Source organism: Prionailurus viverrinus, chromosome D1 (assembly GCF_022837055.1).
Source record: "Prionailurus viverrinus isolate Anna chromosome D1, UM_Priviv_1.0, whole genome shotgun sequence".
NCBI lineage: Eukaryota > Metazoa > Chordata > Mammalia > Carnivora > Felidae > Prionailurus > Prionailurus viverrinus.
In genome coordinates this window covers 45,569,039-45,587,580 of record NC_062570.1, presented here as the reverse complement: position 1 = coordinate 45,587,580, position 18,542 = coordinate 45,569,039, and the positions used below count along the sequence as shown (strand labels likewise).

Below are 18,542 nucleotides of genomic sequence, written 5' to 3'. Positions count from 1 at the left end.
TATCAGAAGTATTTACAAGAAATAGCTTGTTTTATTTACATGCATGAAATAAACTAGATTATGTTTTTCCTATGTGATTTACATGGGGTTGTCTGATCAGAGGATCTTGAAGCCTGATTTCCATTTTAACAATTTTTCCATATATTCTATCACCTGGTCTCCTTTCCCAGAGCTATTCTCAATTTTCTTTCTCAAATCATTCTATTGAATTTGCATTTCTTTTATCATGTTTTTAATTTACTAGTGCTTCTTCTTTTTCTATAAATGTTTTGTTACAAACCTAAAAAAATTTTTTTAAACAAATAGCATCCTATTTTTCCTCTTCTAGCCATCCAAGGTTATCAATTGTAGATTTCTAAATCTTTTTCCCATGTACTTTTCTATGTTTCCGCTGGGTTGAATTACTTTTTTAAAACATATATTTATTTTGGTCTCTGTCTTTCATATAGAAAACTTTATACAAATGTCTGGTGATCCTTTGCTGCCCAATCATGGTTAAAAGTGACATCCTAATGGATGATTGGATATACTAACTGTCTGTGGGAGGGATTTGATAACTGATATGTGAATTCCTTTTTTAAATATGAAATTTATTGTCAAATTGGTTTCCATATAACACCCAGTGCTCATCCCAACAAGTGCCCTACTCAATGCTACTTTCCCCTCCCTCCCACCCCCCATCAACCCTCAGTTGATTCTCAGTTTTTAAGAATCTCTTATGGTTTGGCTCCCTCCCTCTCTAACTTTTTTTTCCCTTCCCCTCCCCCATGGTCTTCTGTTAAGTTTCTCAGGATCCACATGGGAGTGAAAACATATGGTATCTGTCTTTCTCTGTATGGCTTATTTCACTTAATAACACTCTCCAGTTCCATCTACATTGCTACAAAAGGCCAGATTTCATTCTTTCTCATTGCCACATAGTATTCCATTGTGTATATAAACCACAATTTCTATATCCATTCATCAGTTGATGCACATTTAGGCTCTTTCCATAATTTGGCTATTGTTGAGAGTGCTGCTATAAACATTGGAGTACAAGTGCCCCTATGCATCAGTACTCCTGTATCCCTTGGGTAAATTCCTAGCAGTGCTATTGCTATTGCTAGTGCTATTGTATTTTTAAGTTTTTGAGGAACCTCCACACTGTTATCCAGAGTGGGTGCACCAATTTGCATTCCCACCAACAGTGCAAGAGGGTTCCCATTTCTCCACATCCTCTCTAGCATCTATAGTCTCCTGATTTGTGCATTTTAGCCACTCTGACCAGTGTGAGGTGATACCTGAGTGTGGTTTTGATTTGTATTTCCCTGATGAGGAGTGACGTTGAGCATCTTTTCATGTGCCTGTTGGCCATCTGGATGTCTTCTTTAGAGAAGTGTCTATTCATGTCTTCTGCCCATTTCTTCACTGGATAATTTGTTTTTCAGGTGTGGAGTTTGGGGAGTTCTTTATACATTTTGGATACTAGCCATTTGTCTGATATGTCATTTGCAAATATCTTTTCCCATTCCATCTGTTGCCTTGTAGTTTTGTTGATTGTTTCCTTTCCAGTGCAGAAGATTTTTATCTTCATGAGGTCCCAATAATTCATTTTTGCTTTTAATTCCCTTGCCTTTGGAGATGTGTCAAGTAAGAAATTGCTGTTCAAAGGGGTTGTTGCCTGCTTTCTCCTCTAGGGTTTTGATGGTTTCTTGTCTCACATTTAGGTTTTTCATCTATTTTGAGTTTGTTTTTGTGAATGGTGTAAGAAAGTGGTGTAGTTTCATTCTTGTGCATGTTGCTGTCCACATCTCCCAGCACCATTTGTTAAAGAGACTGTCTTTTTTCCATTGTATATTCTTTCCTGCTTTGTCAAAGATTAGTTGGCCATACTTTTGTGGGTCTAATTCTGGGGTTTCTATTCTATTCCATTGGTCTATATGTCTGTTTTTGTGCCACTACCATGCTGTCTTGATGATTACAGCTTTGTAGTAGAGGCTAAAGTCTGGGATTGTGATGCCTCCTGCTTTGGTCTTCTTCATCAAAATTCCTTTGGCTACTCGGGGTCTTTTGTGGTTCCATACAAATTTTAGGATTGCTTGTTCTAGCTTCAAGAAGAATGCTGGTGCAATTTTGACTGGGGTTGCATTGAATGTGTAGATAGCTTTGGGTAGTATTGACATTTTAACAATATTTATTCTTCCAATCCATGAGCATGGAATGTTTTTCCATTTCTTTATATCTTCGTCAATTTCCTTCCTAAGCTTTCTATAGTTTTCAGCATACAGATCTTTTACATCTTTGTTTAGGTCTATTCCTAGATATTTTATGATTCTTGGTGCAATTGTGAATGGGATCAGTTTCTTTATTTGTCTTTCTGTTGCTTCATTATTAGTGTATAAGAATGCAGCTGACTTCTGTATATTGATTTTGCATCCTGTGACTTTGCTGAGTTCATGTATCAGTGTTAGCAGGCTTTTGGTGGAGTCTATTGGGTTTTCCATGTATAGTATCATGTAATCTGCAAAAAGTGAAAGCTTGACTTCATCTTTGCCACTTTTTATGCCTTTGATTTCCTTTTGTTGTCTGATTGCTAATGCTAGCACTTCCAACACTGTGTTAAACAATAGCAGTGAGAGTGTACATCCCTGTCATGTTCCTGATCTCAGGGGGAAAGCTCTCAGTTTTTCCCCATTGAGGATGATATTAGCTGTGGGCTTTTCATAAATGGCTTTTATGATGTTTAAGTATGTTCCTTCTATCCTGATTTTCTCAAGGGTTTTTATTAGAAAGGATGCTGAATTTTGTCAAATGCATTTTCTCCATTGATTGACAAGATGATGTGGTTCTTATCTTTTCTTTTATTAATGTGATGTATCACATTGACTGATTTGCGAATATTGAACCAGCCCTGCAGCCCGGGAATGAATCCCACTTGATCATGGTGAATAATTCTTTTTATATGCTGTTGAATTCGATTTGCTAGTATCTTGTTGAGAATTTTTACATCCATATTCATCAGGGATATTGGCCTATAGTTCTCTTTTTTTGCTGGGTCTCTGCTTGGGTTAGGAATCAAAGTAATGGTGGCTTCATAGAATGATTCTGGAAGTTTCCCTTCCCTTTCATTTTTTTGGGAACAGCTTGAGAAGTATAGGTATTATCTCTGCTTTAAATGTCTGGTAGAATTCCCCAGGGCAGCCATCTGGTCCTGGACTCTTATTTGTTGGGAAGTTTTAGATAACTGATTAAATTCTTATGCTGGTTATGGGTCTGTTCAAGTTTTCTGTTTCTTCTTGTTTGAGTTTTGGAAATGTGTGGGTGCTTAGGAATTTGTCCATTTCTTCCAGGTTGTCCTGTTTGTTGGCATATAATTTTTCATAGTGTTCCCTGATAATTACTTGTATTTCTAAGGTATTGGTGGTAATAATTCCATTTTCATTCATGATTTTTTCTATTTGGATCATCTCCCTTTTCTTTCTGAGAAGGCTGGCTAGAGGTTTATCAGTTTTGTTTATTTTTTCAAAAAACCAACTCTTGGTTTCATTGATCTGCTCTACAGTTTTTTTAGATTCTATATTGTTTCTACTCTGATCTTTATTATTTCTCTTCTTCTGCTGGGTTTGGGCGTCTCTGCTGTTCTGCTTCTATCTCCTTTAGGTGTGCTGTTAGATTTTGTATTTGGGATTTTTCTTGTTCTTTGAAATAGGCCTGGATTGCAATGTATTTTCCCCTCTGGACTGCCTTCACTGCATCCCAAAGCTTTTGAATTGTTGTATTTTAATCTTCATTCATTTCCACATATTTTTAAATTTCTACTCTAATTGACTGGTTGACCCATTCATTCTTTAGTAGGGTGTTCTTTAACCTCCATGCTTTTGGAGGTTTTCCAGACTTTTTCCTGTGGTTGATTTCAAGTTTCATAGCATTGTGGTCTGAAAGTATGCATGGTATGATCTCAATTCTTGTATACTTATGAAGGGCTCTTTTGTGACCCAGTATGTGATCTATCTTGAAGAATGTTCCATGTGCACTGGAGAAGAAAGTATATTCTATTGCTTTGGGATGTAGAGTTCTAAGTATATCTGTCAAGTCCATCGGATCCAATGTATCATTCAGGGCCCTTGTTTCTTTATTGAATGTGTGTCTAGATGATCTATCCATTTCTGTAAGTGGAGTGTTAAAGTCCCCTGCAATTACCACATTCTTATCAATAATGTTGCTTATGTTTGTAATGAATTGTTTTATATATTTGGGGGCTCCTGTATTTGGCGCTTAGACATTTATAATTTTTAGCTCTTCCTGATGGATAGACCCTGTAATTATTATATAATGCCCTTCTTCATCTCTTGTTACAGCCTTTAATTTAAAGTCTAGTTTGTCTGATATTAGTATGGCTACTCCAGATTTCTTTTGACTTCCAGTAGCATGATAGATAGTGCTCCTTCCCCTCACTGTCCATCTGAAGGTGTCCTCAGGTGTAAAATGAGTCTCTTGTAGACAGCAAATAGATGGGTGTTTTTTTTTCAATCCATTCTGATACCATATTTCTTTTGGTTGGAGCTTTTAGTCCATTTACATTCAGTGTTATTATAGAAAGATATGGGTTTAGAATCATTGTGACATCTGTAGTTTTCATGCTTGTAGTGATGTCTCTGGTACTTTGTGGTCCTTGCAACATTTCACTCACAGAAGTCCCCCTTAGGATCTCTTGTAGAGCTGGTTTAATGGTGATGAATTCCTTCAGTTTTTGTTTTTTTGGGAAGACCTTTATCTCTCCTTCTATTCTGAATGACAGACTCGCTGGATAAAGGATTCTCAGCTGCATATTTTTTCTGTTCATCACATGGAAGATTTCCTGCCATTCCTTTCTGGCCTGCCAAGTTTCAGTAGATAGGTCTGCCACCAGTCTTATGGGTCTCCCTTTATAATTTAGAGTGTGTTTATCCCTAGCTGCTTTCAGAATTCTCTCTTTATCCTTGTATTTTGCCAGTTTCACTATGATATGTCATGCAGAAGATTGATTCAAGTTATGTCTGAAGGGAGTTCTCTGTGCCTCTTGCATTTCAGTGCCTTTTTCCTTCCCCAGATCAGGGAAGTTCTCAACTATGGTTTGTTCAAGTACACCTTCAGCCCCTTTCTCTCTGTTTTCCTCTTCTGGAATTCCTATAATATGGATATTGTTGTGCTTGATTTCATCACTTAGTTCTCTAATTCTCCCATCATACTCCTGGATTTTTTAATCTCTCTTTTTCTCAGCTTCCTCTTTTTCCATAATTTTACCTTCTAATTCACCTATTCTCTCTTCTGCCTCTTCAATCCGAGCTTTGGTCACCTCCATTTTATTTTGCACCCTATTTATAGCATTTTTTTTAGCTCCTCATGACTATTTCTTAGTCCCTTGATCTCTGTAGTAATAGATTCTTTGCTGTCCTCTATACTTTTTTCTAGCCCAGCAATTAATTTTATGACTATTATTCTAAATTCTTGTTCCGTTATATTGCTTAAATAGTTTTTGATCAATTCGTTAGCTGTCACTACTTCTTGGAGTTTCTTTTGAGGAGAGTTCTTCCGTTTTGTCATTTTGGGTAGTCCCTGGGGTGGCACAGAACTTCAGGACACTTCCTCTGTGCTGTCCAGAGTAACTTGTGTTGGTGGGCGGGGCCACAGTCAGACCGATGTCTGCCCCCAGCCCACTGCGGGGGCCACAGTCAGACTGGTGTGTACCTTATCTTCCCCTCTCCCAGGGGCAGGACTCACTCTGGAGTTGTGTGGCCCCTGTCCAGGCTACTTGCACACTGCCAGGCTTGTGGTCCTGCTTTGATGGGATCTGGTCAAGGGCATATTAGATGGGGTGGATCTACAGGTGCACAGGGGAGGGAGTGGCAGGCTTAGCTCGCTTTGCCATTGGTGGTCCCCTGCGGGAGGGGCCCTGCAGCACCAGGAGAAAGGTATACCTGTCAGGGGGTGGATCCACAGAAGCACAGCATTGGGTGTTTGAGTGGTGCAAGCCAATTCGGTGATGGGAACTGGTACCCTTTGGGATTACAGCTGGGGGATATGAGAGGGAGATGGTGCTTCCCAGCGCCTTTGTTCCCTGCTGAGCTTAGCTCTTTCTTCCGGGGCTCAACAACTCTCCCACCTGGCATCCTCTCAACCTCCCTGCTCTCCGAGAGCGGAGCTGTGGACTTTTAACATTCCAGATGTTAAGTCCCGCTGGCTGTCAGAACTCATGGAGTCCAGCCCCTCTGCTTTTGCAAGCCAGACTCAGGGGCTCTGCCTTGCCAGGCGGGCTGCCCCTCCACTGCTCTGGCTCCCTCCCGCCAGTCCGTGTAGTGTGCATCATCTCTCCGCCCTTCTTATCCTCTTCCGTGGGCCTCTTGTCTACACTTGGCTCCGGAGAGTCTGTTCTCCTAGTCTTCTGGTGGTTTTCTGGGTTATTTAGGCAGGTGTGGGTGGAATCAAAGTGATCAGCAGGATGAGGTGAGCCCAGCACCCTCCTATGCCGCCATCTTCCCCTCTCTAATCTCATATGTGAATTCCACTGTGGGTTGATTTGGTGGGCACTTCCCAGACCTTTCTGTTGGAAGATTCTCAAATACCTGAGTCTATGGATCTTCTCAGTGGGGCATTTGATTTTTCCAGGAAACTAATCTCTTACCTGAGAAGAACACACTGGCTAACTGCATTCCTGAAACCATGGTGGCATTAGGGGGATCTCATGTTAAGTATGTAGACTTTCACTGAATTTCCTTATTTCCAATATAGCCCTCTTCCACTCTACCTGGTAACCCCAAATCAAGAACTGCTCTATGTCAGTTTCTCGCATAAATATTCCTCCAGTTTCCTGCCTGAGCAGAAGAGGTAGTTAGCTAGCTTCAACAAATGGGGATGGGAACCTGAGATGCTATTTGTTAGAGAGACCTCAACTCACTCCCTTGCCTTAAACTCCTTTATGGTGGAAATTGGCATCTTCTACACTGGCTTCTCTGGAGCTGTGCAGAATGAATGGACCATGTCTTACTGACATCCTTTCTGCAGCACCTGGTATTCAATTTCCTCAGGTCCACTCACATCTTCTTCCACTTCCTATCTTCCCAAAATGTGTTGGCATCTGTATTTCTCCCATTCATTCCCTTTGCAGGTTTATACTTTTTGAATCCTTGTGATATCATTTTAAATGAATATAGACAGAAGAAACAGTAATGAGCATATGGTTTTGATCCATCATTTAAACCAGAAGCCCAGATAGACTTTTTATTAAGGTGATTTTATCCTGTCATGCCTAAGTTATTTTCTACTATGTGTCACTTTAGTACAATCTTTTAAAATTGTGATATTAAAATAGAACTAGTTTCTCTGATAACTCTCTCTCTCAATGCAGATTTCCCATTTAAAGACAAATCTTGAATTTGGAATAATGCTCCAGCTAGTTCAACTTGAAGTGTTAAACATGGCTGACCCAAATGTATTTCTGATTCTAGGAGTCTGTTGCTACTCTATTCCACTATGAATTGGAAATCTTCTTGCACCCATAACATCTTTAGGGATGGGCCAGTTCTGCATTGGTCTACATAATGTTGCCTCCTTTATTCAGCTGCTCATTTTAATCCTGTGGCCCATTCCAGATAATTTGGGAAGGGTGCCGTCCTCTGTAAGTGACTGCACACCAAATATGAATTTGGAAATAGAATGAAGAGACAGCCCTTGCATAATAAAAAAGGCAATGTAAGGAAAACTAAAAGAATCACTTGATGCAACAGGGAGCAACCCAGGGAGCTTTTTACCACCAAGGTTTTAATTGATTAAAGAAAGATGCAGAGTTTAGGCACACTAATGGACACTCTCTAAGAGATTTTACTGTGTTTTCCAAATCAGTTGGGTAAAGTTCAGAAGCCATGACCTCTATCCCTGGTGTAACTATCTGAGGCAACGTTGGGTTGAATGTGTGTTGGGCTGCCCTGGAGTGGCCCTGGGAAGCCTTTCCTAATCCGTCAGCATGAAGTAGCCACCCCATCCTGTGACCCCAAGCGTCTGGCCCATTCTCTACTGCAGCATTTGATACTCTCTACCTTTGAAAATTTCCTTTTACTTTTACAAAAAAATACTAATTGTTTTTCTCTAAGTATAAAATTCATAGATATTTATTGTAGCATATTTGAAAAAAAATCACATATAAAAATGAAAAGCAGTTAGATAATGTACAGCTCTGGGATAACCCATTGTTTCCCCTTGTATGTATATACAATGATAAAAAAAATCTCTCTCTCTCATCATACTATTTTTAAAGGTGCTGTTTTTCATCTTACATTAAATTAAACATTTTCCTGTCATTATTATTTGAAATCAGATTTTCTTATACCTTTATGGTATTTATTCTTGATGAAAATATGAATTCTGGATTTGGCTCTGACATATAAAGAGTTTAGAAGTTATTTCCATCCTCACAAAAAAGGAAAAATGGACAAAGAGGAAAACAATAAGTCTAGACACAGACCTCACACCTTTAAAAAATTTTACTAAAATGGAAAACCTGAATGTAAATGTAAAACTATAAAACATCTAGAGGATAATACAGGAAAAAAAAATCTAGGTGGCCTTGGGTTTGATGATAAGGTTTTATAACTAATACCAAAAGCACAATCGTGAAAAGAAAAAATTAAGTTAGACTTGTTAAAATTAAAAAGTTTTGTTTTGTTAATGACATTGTTAAGATAATGAAGTAAATATAAGCCATATACAGGGAGAAATATTTGCAAAACATTTATACGAGAAAGGACTTATATTCAAAATATATAGCTAACCCTTAAAGACGATAATAAGAAATAACCCAGTTAAAAAAGAGGCAAAACATCTGATGATCTTCCCAAAGAAGATGTATAAATGGCAAATAAGCATTAATATTAAAAGACTGTCAACATTATATGTCATTGGAAAACTGGATTAAAGCAATAATGAGGAGCATCTGGGTGGCTCAGTCAGTTAAGTGTCTGACTCTTGATTTTAGCTCAGGTCATGAGCTCATGGTCATGAGATAAAGCCCCGTGTCAGGCTCTGTGCTCGGTGTGGAGCCTGCTTAAGAATTTCTCTCCCTCTCTCTCCACCCCTCCCCCGTCAAAAAAAATCAATAATGAGATACCACGACACACCTATTAGAATGGCTAAAATCCAAAACACAGACATTACCAACTGTTGGCAAGTGTGGAACAATGGGAATTCTTATTCATTGTTGGTGGAAGAAATGGTATGGTAGCTTTGAAGATGGTTTTGCAGTTTGTAACAAAACTACACATATTTTACCATGCAATCCAGTGATCACACTCCTTAGCTCCAAATGAGTTAAAAACTTATGTCCACACAAAAGTTGCTGCACACAGATGTTTATAGCAGGTTTATTTGTAATTGAAAAAATAGGGGACAACCAAGATGTCTTTTAGTAGGTGAATCGATAAATAAACTGTGGTATATTCAGACAATGAAATATTTTCAACACTAAGAGAAAATGATCTAACAAGCCATAAAGTGACAGAGACTGTAGATGCATACTATGAAGGGAAAGAAGCCAATTTGAAAAGGCTACCTATGGTGTGAGTCCAACTATATGACATTCTGGAAAAGGCAAAACTATGGAGACAGTAAAAAGATCAATGCCTGCCAGAGGAGTCATGGATAGGCAGAGCACAGAGGATATTTGGGGCAATGAAACTATTCTGTATGACGTTACGATGGTGGATACATGTCATTCTATATTTGTCAATACCCACAGAAGGTATAACACCAAGAGAGAACCTTAATGCGAAATATGTACTTTGGGTTATAATGACATATCAGCATAGGTCCAACCATTGTAACAAATGTACCACTCTGGTGCAGGAGGTAGGCCGTGCATATATGTGTTGGGGTGGGGTGTGGGAATGGGAACTCCATGCTTTCTTCTTGATTCTGCTGTGAACTGAAGTCTGTTCTGAGAAATAAATTCTATTAATTAAAACAAAATCCTTTTTACCTCAGACATATTTACCACAGTAGTCAATTATTAAAATTTTAGTATTTTTTAAGTGTGTGTAAATTTAATTTATTAAATCAGTTTCCAATTTCTAGATATTTAGGCTTTTTCTCCTAGGTTTTTTTTTTTTAATTAATAGCATTACAGTTAACCTGCTTGCACCTAGATTTTTGTGCACATCTTCTCATATATTATAATTGTCTATATTCTTCCTAAACTGTAAGTGCCTTGAATGTGGGGCTCCACCCATCTAATCTTTATATGATCAGAGCCTAGTACAGTGTGAGGTACCATACAGCTTAATACATATTTCTTGATTAAATGAATGTACCTATATTTTCTCATGTAGAGTTACCCTAAGGAATTTCATTTTGTCTCTATATCAGACATGTTATACAATACTACAAGGTCTTCTATTTAAGTTAAACACACACACACACACACACACACACACACACACACACATGCGTGTACACACACTGCCTTTGAAAGTCAAACATGGATCTAAGAGAAAAGTATAGCACTAATTTATTTACAAATCCATCTAATGAAACTCAGGTACTGGAATATAGTCAAAGAAACTAGGTATGGAGTATAATCTACCATTTTGAACTCTAAGCTTCTCTTTTTTTCTTAAGAAGACAGCACAGGGTGCCTGGGTGGCTCAGTCAGTTAAGCATCCGACTTTGGCTCAGGTCATTATCTTGCGGTTCACAAGTTTGAGCTCCATGTCAGGCTCTGTGCTGACAGCTCAAAGCCTGGAGCCTGCTTCAGATTGTGTGTCTCCCTCTCTCTCTGCTCCTCCCCTGCTCATGCTCTGTCTCTATCTCTCAAAAACATAAAAAAAATGTAAAAGAAGACAGCACAAATTACATATGTCTTAACATAACATAGATCGGAGGTGGGGTTTAATCTATGCCAGATTCCAGGGAAGACTCAGTTGAGTTGCAGAAGGGTGAAAGCAGAGTTGGAACAAATTTTAGAAAATTCTCTTCAAGCCCTTGCCTCACTGGGTGAATTCCCAAAAGATGTGGGCATTTGTGCCCTTTGCACTGCTGTGGGATTCTGCATATTAGGACATTTCTTTTGATTGAACTCTATTCTATAAATACTGAATGTACACTGAATATTGGAATTTGGATAAGTAATGCACTCCCCTTCCCCTGAAGAATTTCACAATTTTCTAACATCTTCATACAAATTCTGTGTGATCTTTGTTTCAATAAAGGCCAAGCTTGTCTATAGGTCTGAGGGAGGAGCTGACACACTTTTCTGTGGAAGTCAGGGGAGACTTCCCAAAGTCTGCTTCTGTTTTTTTATAGTTTTTGCTATTCCTTTTTATGGACTTTGATGCAAAACTGAATAGAACTTTCTCACTCATTTCATTCCCCCAGGTATTCACAGAAGGGCACCATGTTCCTCCTAAGTCTCCTTTTCTCTGGGATACACAGCCCAGATCCTTTAACCATTCCTTACCTGGCATAGTGTTCAGCTCCTCAGCCTTTAAGTTATTCTCCATCAGCTATATTTCATTCATTGAAGGCTGGTGCTTTTGTTATGTTTTCTATGGTATAGAGGACTATTCATTTTCTTGATATCTAGATACTACCTTTTAAAAAATGTTTATTTATTACTCATTTTGAGTGGGGAGAAGAGAGAGAGAGAGAGAGAGAGAGAGAGAGAGAGAGAGAGAATCCCAATCAGGCTTCATGCTCAGTGCAGAGCCCAACACAGGACTCAATCCCAAGACTGTGAGATCATGACCTGAGCTGAAATCGAGAGTCGGATGCTCAACTTGCTGAGCCACCCAGACGCCCCTAGATACTACATTTTTTAATGCATACACACCACAACAAGTTTAGTATTTTTGGCATCCAGAATGTAATATTGATTTCTATTAAGATTATAGGTCACAATTTCCCCTTAGGAACTGTTGTTGATTTCTGAAACCTAAGCACAGGAAATTACATTTGCATTCTTAAAGTCTATCTTGTTTGAAATATTTGGTCATTAATCCCAACCTCTTGCAATCCTATTTCACCGTAAGTTAGCCAATCATTCTATTGGTTATCTCACCTTTGTTTTATATTAATAGATTTTGTTAATATGAGAGTCAGAATAGGATTGGTTCTATTGAAGGATAAACAAATTCTAAATCCCAGTAGTTAATAAAATCCGAAAGCTTGTTTCTTGCTTGTGTTACAGTCTATCGTGGACTGCCTGGTATTCTGTTCCATGTCTCTTCACTCCAGGAACCAGGCTGAGAGAAACCTCCACCTCAAATGTTGCTGGTTCAGATGGCAGAAGGAAGAAGACTCTCGAAGACTCCACACTAGCAACTGGGTGCCCATGCCTGCAAACAATACACATTAATTTTGCTCATTAGCTGGAATTAGTTTCATGGCCTCATCAACCACATGGAGGTTGGAAATTGCAATTCTATCATGTACTCAAAGATATTTCATGAACAGTGCCGGTGACGGTCACAGCGTGATCTTTATGTTGTTGATATAATAAATATGAAAAATGTAGGCAAAGATAAGACTTAGAGAATATTCCTACAGTATACTTCTAGAGACCTCCTTTAAGATGAGCATGGACAGATTCATCAGTACTCTTTGGTTATATTCTTTCAACCAGGAACAATTCTACTTAAACACACTATCTTCTGGATCACAGTTTCTCATCTCCACAGCACATGAAGGCAAACTCAATGAAGTTTGTCTGTAGCTGATTAGGTGTCTTGATGTCATAGAAAGGGTCTTGATTTAAGAAAAAAAAATCTGAGTTATGACAGGAATATTTATTACCCCAACATTATCTAGTGAAAACTAACTGATACACTAGGCTGGCCAACAGGTAGGTTGGGCATAGACTTAGGACCCAAGATCCTACCAAAGGTTTCAAGAGAGGGAGTTTTTCAAGGTTACGAGGATTGTTAAATGCAGTAAAAAAAAATCAAGAAACCTATTACCTGAGAGGTCATTTGGTTTGGGGACCAGGTAACATAAATTAAAGGGTTTGGTATATCATAAAGAGCTATATAATGATAAGACATTATTATTAAAATGCCATTAAATTCTAGAAAATGAATTCAGCATTAGCTAAAGAAGTAGCAATGTCCATGAACTAGGTAGAGAAATACTAAATCAGAGAGAGATAAGAAAGCAAGTGTTAAAAAATTATGATATCTTAGATGAGGGACTTTGGGGAGACTTCCTCTCTTCTTAGATAAATAGCTTTGTTGATGTAAGTCTTTGTGCTGAGGTTTGAAGAGGTAGAATATCTTGATCACAGAATGGGCCCAAAGCTGACTCTGGCTGCTTTATCACACAAAGGGTATTGAAACCTTGCTTTTAATAAATGGCCCTGTCATGAAAAGAGTCTTTCTTAATCATCTCAGGGAGAGACGGACAGAGACAGGCCATCCAGAATTCAAGTACCGTCTCCCTGATTGATTGCAGACTACTCACTGAACAGTGGTGGAGAAGGCCTACAGAGCAGGGGAACCAGACTTTCTTTTTCTGATAATAACACAAGATGATAAAATGTGTTCTGCCAAGTGTCTTGGTATTTCTCTTTCTCAAAAAAAAAAAAAAATCCTTCACAGCTTTCCTCACCACTTTATCACATTTCTTCATGTAATTGAAGCCGTGCTGTTGGACTACATTAATCTCTACTCTGTAAGGCAAGACTCAGTCCTTGTCAACATCTGAGAGGGCGAAAGTAACAAATCTCAGCATGGGTGTTGAGAGAAGTGTTGTCTTAATGAATGTGTGGGAAGAAATAGAATGAGCCATGAGGGTAGGAGGGATTTGGCATTTATCTAGAAAGTCAATCTCACCCCATTTCTCTTCCACTTCATTCCTTTAGGGGCACCACACATTTTTAAGGATCAAGGCCAGGGTGCCCAGTTTTCTACACCTGCACTTTGTGTGAGCTGCTCTGACTGACCAGCGGTCTTGGCCCTTCCCACCTTCCTTTCCGTGGCAAACTCTTGCCTGTCTTCCAAAGTGTAGTCGGAGAATTTTCCACCTCAGACTCCTCCTACCTGCAGTGTGATTTCACCCTTATGACTCTTTAGGGGTGAGTTGCTTTGTATCCTCCTCCACATTATCATTTATCTGCAGCAGGACAGGAAGCATACGGTATTCAACATTGTTTCCTCAGTGCTTAGAACCATGTCTGGCACATGGCAGATGTTCAATAACTGTTGAGTTTGTCCTCCAATGTCTTTGTTTGTCCTCTTTTATTTTGGGGAGGGGCCTGGCCCCAGAGCCAGGTCCCCCGTCTCTTACGGAGATTTGCTGCTACATCCAGAAGCTTCTGTGGCTCTAAAGAAGGAATGAGAACCTCTGTGAGGAGGGGGCGCTGGAGAGAGGGCCAGAAGAGGTTCCATGGACGGCCTAGGCCCTGAGCTGCAGCCTTTAAGGATGCGCAGGAGTGTGTCAGGAACATGAGAGAAGAGGAAAACAGGTTCAAAGAGATAGTGGCATGAAGCAGATTATTAAAAGCTAACAATTTTACCATCTGTTGAGCACCTACTCTGTGATACTCTTGTTGAGTGTTTATACACAACATCTCTAAGTCTGGCAACAGACTTGAAATGACATACCCCCTTCCCAGGTTTCCAAAGGGAACAGCCATTTAAACAACAAATTGTTGCTCGGAGAGGCTCAGTGATATGCCTAAGGCCACACAGCTTTTAAGTGTCAGATCTTGAATTTTAACCCACCGTGTTCTGAGAATAAAACCCTAAGCTCTTTTCACTCCTCAGGGCTATAGATGTCGTTTGGAATTGCTCTGTGTCTTATATTCATCATCAGCAAAATATGTGTGCTTGATTCCATCAATGGCCACATTTTCTTCCAAATCTGAATTTATGTTTGCTGAGCATGGTAATTAAGGCCACAGGCTCCAGAGCTGGAGTGTCTCAGCTCCATCTCCAGTTCTGTCACTTACTTCAGGGGTGGCTTGGGGTAGTGCCTGCCCCTCTCTTTGTTTCCATTTCCTCATCTGGAGAATGGGGCTGATAATAATAATACTCCTATCAAAGCACCTCTGTGAGCATGTGTGACATCCTTAGTGGCTGACACAGGGAAGTGCTCTGTAAATGAGAGCCCTCGGCAGTTCTCAGGACTGTATATGACCATTTCCCTAGGACTTTATTTACTCCAAAAGACTCTGTGGTCTTTTATTTCTTCATTGAGCATTTATTCAAAACCAAACAGGCAGTTACAGCAGAGCATTCACTGGTGATACAGAGAAGACACAGCACACATAAGAGTGACATGGCCAACATTGCTTAGCTCTTCACAGTTTACACACATGTAGTGTTTATAGTGCTAACTCAATTCAAGGTGCTGTATGCTGGGTAGACACACTTAGTAGGCTTGAAGTGGTTAAGTACCAAAACCCTAGTTGCAAATGTGGGATAATTATGTAACATGAAGCAAACCAATTAGGTTGTCTGTCTTCTTGAGGGACTGGTGGAAGTTGTCCTCTACCCTAGAGGGGCACTGTGGTCTGGAATCCCATGGAGTGTTGCAGCATGGCCTGGTGCAAGGGTAGAGAAGGAACAAAAGAGAAGGAAGCAAGGAGGCACACAGTAGCCTCCCAGGCATTTGGCAGAAGGCATGATGGGGCAAGGGTGCCTTCTGTTCCCACAGATACCCCTGATTCAGTAGGCAAGAGGAACCCAGACTCTCAAATATGTACATGCCACAGGATGAACAAATGTCCAGAATCATACTTCTGTTAGGAGACTGTGGTTTTTGTGTATCAGCACATTACAACATTATCTACCTTTTCAACTGTGAGTAACTGACTCCTTTTTAATTTGAAGGACTTTTGCAAGTAAGAACACATTTTTAAAAAATTTAAGTCTTTTATTTATTTATTTATTGAGAGAGAGAGAGCACATGGGAGAGAGGCAGAGAGAGAGGGAGAGAGACAATCTCAAGCAGACTCCACACTGTCAGTGCAGAGCTGACTCAGGACTCAAACTCATGAACCGTGAGATCATGACTTGAGCCAAAATCAAGAGTCAGATGCTTAACCAACTGACTCATCCAGGGGCCCCATTTTTATTTTTTTATCGAGAGAGCGAGAGAAAGCAAAGAGAGTGAGAGCACATGCGTGTGCGCATGAGTGGGGGAGGGGCAGGAGAGAAAGAATCTTAAGCAGGCTCCATGTTCAGCTCAGAGCCCGATATAAGGCTCAATAGAACACATTTTTAATCACTTTCTGAGAGTTACTAAAAAAGACAAAGAAGGGTAAAACAAAGTGTGTTGTTGTGAATAAGTAACAAAAAAATCTCAACCAGGCCATCATCTTTAAAAGTTAAATTTGGCTTTTACATCTCCTCTGCAAATGCCTTCATATTTGCTCCTCAGACCTCACTCCCTTATGTGGTCCTATTTCAGAGGAGGCCTTTAGCAGCATTAAACAATACTAGCTATCATTTATTGGTGATGGCCATGTGTCCTTCCTAATCTCTTATTCTTTGCAATAGGAAAAATCCCCATTATCTAAGATAAAGAAACGCAGGCTCATAGAATTGAAATAATGACATATTGTTCCCAAACTCTTAGAGACAGAGTTTGGAGTCAGGCAAATCTCTGTTCGAGTCCAGCCTTGCTCTATACTTGCAAAGTCATTTAATCTTTCTGTGCCTTAGTTTCCTCCTCTGTAAAATGGGGATAATAATGCTTACCTGATGGGGCTAGCTATTGTGTAAATTGTAAGAGACGGTATCTGTAGGAGGCATGGTATCCAGCACATTGTAAGTGGAAGCAAGCAAGGCCATGCTAACCTTATTGCCACACCTCATTTACCCCCTTTCCAAACAGATACTGTGGGTGTGGAATAGTGCCAGCTTTCACTTGTGTGCACCAAACACACTTGTCTTTTTGATCATGCTCCTGCTGGGGCGACTGCTCTCAGTCAGAAAGGCAGGAGCTTTTCCTCTTTATTCCAGTGCACCTGGATGAGCTGATGTGATGGTTGCCTACAGTTTGGGGAGTTTCCCCTTCTCTAGTCAATTACTTCCATAATTGCTCACTTCTACCTTACTGTGAGCTGAGAATTTGTGGTTATGGAACCTCCTCCTGTCTGGTTGCCTGTTCAGCTGAAGAGGTACTTCTGTTGCAGGTTGTTTGGAAGTTTTCTGTGCTGGCTACTTAACAACATCAGCAGAACAAATGAATGTATGTCCATGTTTGACAGCTCCTACCTTGGAGATTCTGATTCAGTAGGGCTCAGAATTCATATTTTGAAAAACCTTTGCTCACTGATTTGGATGCACAGCCTAGTTGAGAACCACTGGGTAAGAAATCTGGTTGAAGGAGAATTGAGTGTATTTATCAGATGTCCTCTTTAGTGTGATGATCAGATGGCCATTTTAGTCCCACATGTCATGGCTGGAAAAAGTGATTTGATCAGTGATTGAATCCCAGGTGTGAGGTGATAAACTTTCACATGTTAGGCCTTTGAATCCTCTCTACTGCCTAGAAGGTCAGCAATATTTTCTATTTTACAGGTGCAGAAACTATGGCCCAGACAGATGCTGTAATTTGCACAACTATTCGGTAGACTTAGGGTTCCTATATAGGATTCTCTGCCTTCCAGTCCAGGACTCCTTCCCTTACAGTTCAGGGAGGTGAATCATGAAGATCCATTCATTTTACTGAGGTCATGACTGGGTTAAATTATCTTGAAAGTCCTGCTTTAAGGGATCACAATGAGGATGTTTTGATAGGTCCAAACCAATGCCTGGTAAATCTGGGCAGGCTTAATAGAAGAGGTGACTTCTGGAATGAGCTTTGAAAAGGAGGACACCATTTTGTTTGGAGGCAAGGAGATGGGTGTATGTTGCATGAGAAGTGAGGGAAGCAGCATGAAAAAAGCCCCCAGCCCCCAGGACTGCTGCTTTTGGGAGGGAGAGTGAAAAGGTTGCAGAGACTCTTGGGAAGGTGTGAGGGAACTGGCTGGCCTTTGGAAATCATTTAAAAACCCTTTTGAAACAGGAAGCCCTTAGAAAGTATTCAAGTAACTGCTCAGCATTCTCTGTTGACGAGCTTATGGAAATGACATCTCCTGTAGCAATTTGACTATTAGAGCACAAAAATGCTTAATTAAATAGAATTATTGAATTGAATTAGCCTCTGTTGATATGCAGAGGGGTTTCTTCCCTTACATTTATTAAAGTACTTGTTGCATGGCAGGATGTAATTAAAAGCTAATATTAAACTCTTTAAGAAAATCAGCTCAATCACAAGAAAATCTAACCTAGGAGTTGAATATATGTGTATTGCAGCCTTCAGTGAAGGTGTAGTGGCAGAGAGAAGATTCTGCCATTCTGCCTTGCACAAGTTAGGGGATTTTCTTTCTGTTTTCTTTACATTTTATTTATTTCTGAGAAACAGTGAGACAAAGCGTGAGTGGGGGAGGGGCAGAGAGGGAAGGAGACACAGAATCTGAAGCAGGCTCCAGGCTCTGAGCCAGCAGTCAGCACAGAGCCTGATGCGGGGCTCGAATCCACAAGCTGTGAGATCAT

At 39.9% G+C, this 18,542-nt stretch overlaps 1 protein-coding gene across 1 annotated transcript in view; it reads left to right on the top strand.

Moving 5' to 3' along the window:
* Positions 1-12,438, top strand: part of TMEM135 (transmembrane protein 135) — a 449,569-nt gene extending 437,131 nt beyond the window's left edge. The window contains exon 15 of the mRNA XM_047878352.1: positions 12,238-12,438. Within this exon, the coding sequence (XP_047734308.1) occupies positions 12,238-12,358 (121 nt within the window). The 3' untranslated portion in view covers positions 12,359-12,438. The remainder of the gene's footprint in view (positions 1-12,237) is intronic.
* Positions 12,439-18,542: the final 6,104 nt, after the last annotated feature.